The 8,519-nt window shown below is 34.2% G+C and overlaps 1 protein-coding gene across 2 annotated transcripts; it reads left to right on the top strand.

Annotated features, from left to right (window-relative positions):
* Positions 1 to 2,270: 2,270 nt before the first annotated feature.
* Positions 2,271 to 6,817, top strand: LOC148876990 (uncharacterized). 2 transcript variants are annotated; one of them, XM_088979955.1, is made up of 5 exons: positions 2,271 to 2,340; positions 2,521 to 2,615; positions 3,063 to 3,135; positions 6,171 to 6,261; positions 6,511 to 6,817. In XM_088979955.1, the coding sequence occupies exons 2-4, from the start codon at positions 2,531 to 2,533 to the stop codon at positions 6,223 to 6,225; spliced, it is 213 nt and encodes a 70-aa protein (XP_088836081.1). In that variant the 5' UTR covers positions 2,271 to 2,340; positions 2,521 to 2,530; the 3' UTR covers positions 6,226 to 6,261; positions 6,511 to 6,817. The 2 variants fall into 2 exon arrangements, with proteins under 2 accessions (XP_088836081.1, XP_088836084.1); XM_088979958.1 differs by lacking the exon at positions 6,171 to 6,261.
* Positions 6,818 to 8,519: the final 1,702 nt, after the last annotated feature.

Here is an 8,519-nt window from a genome sequence, read left to right as displayed (position 1 = left end):
TTGTTTGAACAGACGACCCATTCTAACAACAAAAATTATAGGCAAAAAAGTGAGTGTGTGAGGTCCATTAAGTAGTATCATACGAGTTATGTCATTCGAGCGTGTGACTCTTATGACCCAAAAATGGAACTGTTATGGCCACTAGTTTTCGAGTTGATGGTTCGACTGTCCGATTCGAACCGATGGCCCGTTCTGATGACAGAAATTCAAAAATAAAAAAATGGTCGAAAACCATTGAATGGGTCAATGGGTTAACGATTTAACCACTCGGGTCAATGGTCGTTGACCGATTCAACGTTTTTTGGCCAAGGGCCGGGATTGGGGTGAAACGGAACTGGTTGCCTGGACGGTTCCTAGTTAAAAAAAAATGGGATGACCTGTTCTGACAAAAGAAAATTACAGGCAAAAAATTGAGTGTTTTAGGTCCATTAAGTAGTACCATTGTGTTATATCATTTGAGCGTGTGACTCATACAACTTGAAAACGGAATTGTTTTGGCCATCGGTTTTTTGGATTGATGGTTCGACTGTTTGGTTCGAAAGGATGGCCCGTTCTAACAACAAAAATTAAAAAAAAAAAAGATTAACAAAAACCATTGAGCGGGTCAATGGTTTAACCGCTTGGGTCAATGGGTCGTTGACCGATTCAACGATTTCTGGCTAGGGATCGAGATTAGGATAAAATGGAACCAGTTGCCTAGATAGTTCCCAATTAACAAAAAATCAAAAATAAAACAGCCAAAAACCATTGAACGGGTCAACAAGTCGACAATTCAATCGCTCGGGTCAATGGGTCATTGACCGATTCAATGATTTTTGGCTAGGGACTGAGTCAACAGATATGTGGTTCCATTCCAGCCCCTGTGAAGTAGGGCCACTCTGCTAGTTAAAAGATATAAAGTACTTGAAAGTTTATTTAAGATGAATTAAATAATTATTGAATATTATTAGAATATTTTGGAAATTTTAGGAAAATTTATTACATTTGATAGATTTTGGAAAACCATTGAAAATTTATGTAATTTTCATTGCAAATTATTGAAAATTATTAAAGATAAATGACTATGGGAAATGGAAAACTATAATTTGAACAAATAATTACACAAAGTATTAGGATAAATTAGTATAATATTGGAAAAAGGAAATTATTGGTTAGTTTATATTCAAAATTATAAGATAAACTAGTATAATTTTGTAAGTAAACCATTTAAAAAGAAAATAAATTATTTAATAAAAATTTAAATAAATTTGAATAAATTTTCAAAATAACACAAATACAATAAAATTTCCAAATTTTTCATAAAATTACATTTTTGAATATTAAAGACAATTTAGTGTACTTTTAGAAATTAACCATGTGGTTGATACTCAATATATATCCTTTTGATCATTTCTATCATCTAATTGAATATTGGGTTGGCGGAGACAGTGTTTTCAAAAATGGATCAAACTAGATGGTTAGACCGGAAAAATTGGGAACCAGACACCGTTTCACCTCAAAACCGTTTTTTGTCCAAAAACCGTTTATTTGTTTAGTGAACCACTGACCTGGGCGGTTGAACCGTCAACCCAGACAACATTTTTTTGCCTTTTTTTTATTTTTTTTGTCAGAGCGAGTCATCCGTTTGGACCAAACAGTCATACCGTTCAACCCTAAAACGTTTATTTGGTCCAATTTTAAAAACCTTGGACGAGGAGTGGGTGCCTTGCCCTGAGCTTGGCTTGGTGTGCATCATTGACTGGTGGGGTGCTTTGCCCAGCATGACCCAATTTACACCTCTACTTGAACCCGCCCAATAATGGGGACGAGGCATGGGAATTCGAGGATTTTCCATCTTTGATAAAGAGTGGGGTGCCTTGCCCCTAAACTCGCCCAACATTGAGAACATTGAGGAGTGGTTACATTGCCCTAAACCCGCGTGACATTGAGGACAGAGCGGGGATGGGGTGCCCTGCCTTGAACTCACCCCATTGTCATTCCTATATAATTGTTAATCATTAGTAGAATTAATAAAAGTGTTAGCTTTTATAACTAATTTTATTTATTTAAAATTAATCAAAATTTTATTTAAAAATAATAAAATGAATAAATTTATTAAAATTACTACAAATTATTAATAAAATTAAATTATTAAAATTATTTATTCATATTCAAGTAGCAATAATTATTTTTTTATAAATCAACATTAAATGAAAAATAAATTATTAAATTATTCATATTTTTCCGTGCATCGCACGGGTCCCTGCTAGTATATAAATCATTGGGCAAAACTTGTCAGCCGCGGGACGACGTTGCAAGAGAAAAAGGCTGCAAGAGATTTTCTAGCAGCGAAAACAAAAGGTAAGAGGTTTTTTCTTCCGTCTCTAATTCAATCTTTCTTATGCTTAGATCTTATCGCTCCTGATAGTTTCCTCTTATTTATGCCTTCAGATAATTGTTTTATAAAATTTCAGCGTATGCTTGTCTCTCCGTTAGCAGATCCTTACTAAGATTTCTGCTTGTTTTTATGTCTTTTGGTAGATTTGGAGTAATGAATTGGATTCAGCGCAAGATCTACCTTTATAATGTTACCTTCGGTCTGTACATGTTGGATTGGTGGGAACGTTACCTGATCAGTATCCTTCTTCCTTTTTATTTCCGAAAGTTTCGATTTCCCTCTCTTTTTTCTTTTGTTTGTTTGTTTGTTTTGTTTTTTTTTTTTTTCATTCGAATCCAGGGTTTTGCTGGAATAAGAACTCAACTGCTCCTCATATTTTTAATAAGAGGCCTTGGTTAGAAAGTTTGCGGTTTTGAAATGATTTACTTGCACTAAAAATCTGAAACTATAAGTTGTGTGAGTTTTTTAATTTGGTATTGCATTTACTCTTTTTGGTAAATTACTTACAATACTCTCTCTTAGTTACACTTCATTCTTTTATTGATGGAGATTTTAAATTTGCAAACCTAATTAAAGTTTAATGAATACATTTCTGGGGTCTAAAAGTAATAACAATGAGAAGAAAATTCATAAATTTCTGGGGATATCTTAGTATGTAGTGTTTGTAGCTTCTTAACTTTAATAGATACATTGATGATCGTGTTGCTATGGTTTATTTGCTACAATGGATCACGATCTGCAGCTGAGTTTTATCGAAGGTAATGTTTGTGCTTTCTTCCTGGTTTCCTTTCCGTTTTCAGATGTTAGATGTACACATGTTTACTACGCTGCCAAACTAAACCGCTTTTTGTTTAAAATTGAACCAACTATTGGTTTGTGAATGATATTTATGTTTTTTCTTGGAACAGTTTTTAATTTCTCCTCATGAAAAAAAAAAAAAAAACAGTTCTAAATTTCTCCTCATGGATATAAACCGACTCATTTCTGTTATTTATGACTTTATGGCTTATGCCTTGTCCACTTGTTCCTTATATTACAATTCAGGCTTGTATTGATAATGTCATTCCACGAAGAAGGGAATGTTATTTGTTACCTGTTATTCTCAACACACCAAATCCTTATCCCAAATTTTTGTGTGCTATTCTATTTTGAATTGTATTTTGCACTATTTGCATTCATCAGAGTCAAGATTCGGTTTTCCATTTTATCAGGCACTACCTGCCTGCATCAGCTTAGCTGTTTTATAGAAGTCGGTCAAGCTGTCAACTCCTACCAGTCTTAGTAGTTTCGTGGACTTCCTCCATCATATACTAGTAACCTGATTTCTTTTTGAACATGCATATACAAGTGCTAAATAAAGGCAAACATTTAACAAAACCACACATGATTGTTTCATCCATCTTCTATGCTTGGTTGTCCTCACCTATGTATTATTGCAGTTCTTTGGTTTTCTTTGTGGTATTTTCATAAATGTGAAATTTATTATGATATTGGATGAATAATCGTTATATTCTAGGAAACTGTGAAATTCATTGAAGTGGTTCATGAAAAGAAACAGAATTGTGTACAAATTAACTTCTCTGAGTATCTCCTATTATTTGATACAAGCCTCATTTCTTGAAAATGGTCCTGTTTCTTCATTTCAATGCAAAATGAGAAACTAACTACATTTTCTCATTTAAGGTTATACATATGCATATGCCATTTCCAATAAAAAAAGGTTATATATATGCATATACATGCTAAAAATGCCACAGGCTAGGTCCATATCCAGTCCAGCCCTCCCAAGACTTGGGATAGCCAAAAGCAGCATCTGGTCTAGCCTTAACAAAGGTATCCATTTATAGAGCCAACCCTATATAGTTTGGATAAGGCTTTGTTGAGTTGGATTAAAAAATAATGCTCCCTTATTGGGCTATGTAGCAAACCACTCCCATAGTTCATGAAAATGACTGTACCCCTTTAGATTGTGATCAGAGATGTATTTCTTCAGTACATATGGATTTAAAAAAGATGGATTCTCAAAAAGCATCTGAGCAACTTCTATAATAGAACTTGAAAACTCTAGATGTATTTCTTTAGTACAAATGAATTCGAAAAGATGGATTCTCAAAAACACTGAGCAGCTTCTATAAGAAATGGATCTGCAGTCCCAATCTGTGCAAATTGGGTGACGTTCTAGCCTTAGTGAATGGATTCACATTCTCCCAGGAAAACAACTATAATTAATACTCTCTAAAATTATCAGAGCATGTTTTGCACACATATTTGTTTAAAAGTAGGTTTGATACTTCCAGATGCACCATTTAAATCTCTAACCATCTTTGGTATTAGGAACTAAGGTTATATTTGGTTTGTAGGAAAAGGTAAGGAAAGGAAGGGAAAGGTAAAGAAACCTATACGAGATTTGTAAAGGTTTCTCTCTACCTTTTCCTTCAAACCAAACATAGCCTAAAAGAAAACCTCCACTGTCACTCATGCTTGATTTCAGGTACCCAAAAAAAAACGTCTCTCTCACATGTCACACATGATTTTAGGAGATACATGTCTGCTATCTCTCAGCCCCTCTACACTTTCACTTGTAATGGAAATTTTCTTTCGTAGTTGGGTTGTTTGTTGCTTTAGTATTAATTAAGAGTTGAAATGGTTTTAAACTGATAAATATACTTTTTTAATAAAGTTGATATAGTACATGTCTATATGTATGTCCAACTGCTCTTCAAACTCCAATGCTAATTATTTTTAATTTTGGTGCTCTCATGTTTTAGGTCATGTTTTATTGCTGATTGAAAAAAAATGTTTTAGGTCCTGCTTCTGCTTTCACTCTTTGATCTGTGCTTTGGGCGTTTTTGTCTTGATTAATTGGATCTATCAAATCTAAGCAAATAGTGATTTTTACCTTTGCTCTTGATAATTTTTGCTAAAAATGACAAAGAAGCTATTTCATGCTAAAAATGCCAGAGGTTAGATCCATATCCAGCCAACCTCTCCCAAGACCCCAGTTAGCTAGGACCATTGGTCTTTTTCTTTATAACTTTTTTTGCCTGAGTGTATCTTTATTGTTAAATTTGGGAGTTTTAGACTTTCAAATAGGGGTGGTCATTTATAGTCTGGCATGGAAATTTTCGGGCTGTGTGACTGGGCCTAGCCCATGGTCATCCCTATTTTTGAGATACTACATTTGGGAGAATATATAGAAAGCAATCTAAAACATTTTTTCTTTGGTCATTAGTTATTGGAGTTATTTTACCATGGAGAAAAGAACTGTAAGATGGTAATGAATGCTTGAGAATGGTTTAAGTAAAAAATAGGTCTTCCACTTTGCATTTTCCATTCAAAATCAAGACAACTTCAGTGGTTGCAGACACAAACAGATTCTTTTCTTATCTCAGGAAAGGAAAATTCTATTTTCTGATCGATGAGTACTGAGTTTTTTCATGGTTTTATTTTGACCATTTCTTTCTTACTCAAACACCTTAAAGAACTCTTTAGGTACCTTGCATTTGCCTCGTGAGCCTGTCAATTGTCATGCATCAAAAAGGAGGGAATGGTGAAATAAACTCAGATATCTTTTGGGGAAATTGGTGTTCTTTTCCTTTTTTAGATAACAAATTTCACTAATCATCAGGGAAAGCAAAAATGCAAGGATGAAACAAAATAAAAATAGGAAAGCTGGTTATAAAATGTAATCTGGCTGTACTTTTTTTTTCACTATTTTTTGTTCTCTATTCTCTTTTAATTGCTGTACTTATTTTTGTTATGGACTTGCATTCTCCACCCACCCCTTAAGCAGTAATGCAGCATTATGCAATATCTATTGGAAAAGATACATGGGACATTTTGTATGACAATGTGTTCTGGAACGAGTTGCCTGGATTAGCCAGGTAAAACATTTTGGTTGGATTTATGACCATTAGTGTTCCATGCCATGACATTAATCAGTTCCTGCTAGAGAATTCCATCGACTTAATGTGTTTAAATATTTCTGGTTTTGATATCTTAGTTTCTTTCGTTGGTAAAACTTTGTTGTATTCTAGTGAACTATCCCAACTATGATGTTTATCTAGTTTATTGTTGTCATGTACTTACCAGTAGTGCATAGTAACATCAACTGACTGTTTTTTGTCCCCCAGCCATCTTAGGGTTAAGCTTGGGATTGGCACAAATTAACATCCTGGTCGACAAGGATTCTACGGAAGAAAAAAAAAACGTTAGAGTAATACTTTTATCACAATTTGTATGAATAGAAGTTTCTTGGTGTTGTGGCATTCATTTATGCCCTTTTGTACATCAAATCCCTTTCATTGGGGATGCCTTTTTAATATGCCTCTCTAAACTACTCTAGTTTTCTTTAAAATGTAATACCATGTTTCTGGCATTGCAGTGGGTTCTAAAATCAATCTGATTCTTGACGTGCTATTGAGTATTGACAATTTTAAACTGGGGTTTTCTTTTCCTTTCCTTCCTCTTTTCTCCTTTTCGTTCTGTGTTGGGGTCATTTACTTGACCAAGGCTTAATTTACATCAGAGGTATACTCTGGATGGCAGATTTTGATTGTTAGACCTGATCTTCAATCGGATCGAATTGGGTGAAGCCAAATTCGATCGGAATATTGATTGTAAATGTATCTAATTTTTGAGATCTGTATTCGGTTTAATCAAATGGTTTCTTGTCCGTAGTTGGATTTGGACACTTGAATACTACTGGAAGCTCTACTTAATATAAATGGTTTCTTGTGGGTTTGGGGGCCGATTCTTACTCGAAAGCTATAGGAACTAGGAATCATGGTTTCTATTGCTGGAATTTATGCACAAATTTATAGATGATTAAAGCTTTCATGTTTCAATTATGAAACAAGGTGCCACACTTACGCCATCTGGTTCCAATATTTTCTCATTTTATGAAACAAGTTGACACTGACAAGGTGCTAACTGCTAACTGAGAAGGCGGTAAAGTCTCTGGCTGACTCTAGTGGACACTTGGGATCTAATCCGGGTTGGGGATATGCTACCCCTTAGATCACATCAGTGCCCCACATGTACATCTGATCGTGCATTGAGAACATTACTTAAAGTATTGGTTGATATATATATATATATATATATATATATATATATAAGTTTTAAAGTATTGGTTGATACTTCCGGGACCCCTTCAATACATTCCTATAGTGGGTGCATTGAGAGTTTGACTGGTTCAGGGGGTGGAAGAGTCTTAAATCGGCCCCCTTGAACTAGTTGTGAAAAAAATAAAAAATAAAAAACAGTATTGATTCGCTCGATATGCCCTTATTGACGTATCAGGCGTATCGATATTTTGATCGAGGTTTTGATTGGTTTAGGGGGTGGAGGAGCCTTAAATCGGCCTCCTGAACCGGTTTTGAAAAAAAAAGGTTTAATACTACCTAATACGCCCCTACCACCATATTGGGCGTATCGACATGTAGAACCTTATATATATATATATATATATATATATATATATATATATATATATATATATGGTCATTTACTATAACACCCCTTATAGTTTGCAACCTATTTACTTAATCAACCTTTCATTAAAAATTATTTGTTTTGCCATATGAAAATAGTAACATGATCACCTAAACAAGGTGGAAAATGTTCAAGGGCATGGATCGATGGTTGTTTATTCCAAAAGTAGCCCTAACACTTTTTTGTATAGAAAACAAAATTAACCAAATAAAGTGGTTGTCCATGTTTTATTAGGGGCAAAAATGGTATTTTTATTTTTATTTTTTTTAATTAAATTTATTTGAATGGATGTTAGGGTTAAAACTGTAATTTTTCACTATCATCTAATAGAAGGTTGATTAAGTAAATTGATTGTAAACTATAGGGGATGTTTTAGTAAATTCATGGAACTATAGGGGTATTTTAGTAAATGACCCATACATACATACATACATATATATATATATTATATGGGAAGGGGCGATAGCCCCATGGGGTTGGAGAGGCAAGATACTTGGTGAGACAAGGAAAATTGGCGTTCCTGTGTATTATATGGGAAGGGGCGATAGCTTGGTCAAATTGGGATTAAATCACTTAGGGTGTATTTGGTTTGAAAGGAAGGAAAATTTCCTACCTTTTTCTTTCACACCAAACACAATTTACTCTG

The sequence above is a fragment of the Nelumbo lutea genome, chromosome 1 (assembly GCF_056320005.1).
Source record: "Nelumbo lutea isolate HS-2025 chromosome 1, American lotus-T2T, whole genome shotgun sequence".
Taxonomy (NCBI): Eukaryota; Viridiplantae; Streptophyta; class Magnoliopsida; order Proteales; family Nelumbonaceae; genus Nelumbo; species Nelumbo lutea.
Note: the sequence above shows the minus strand (reverse complement) of the source record. Positions and strands in the feature narration are given on the sequence as shown.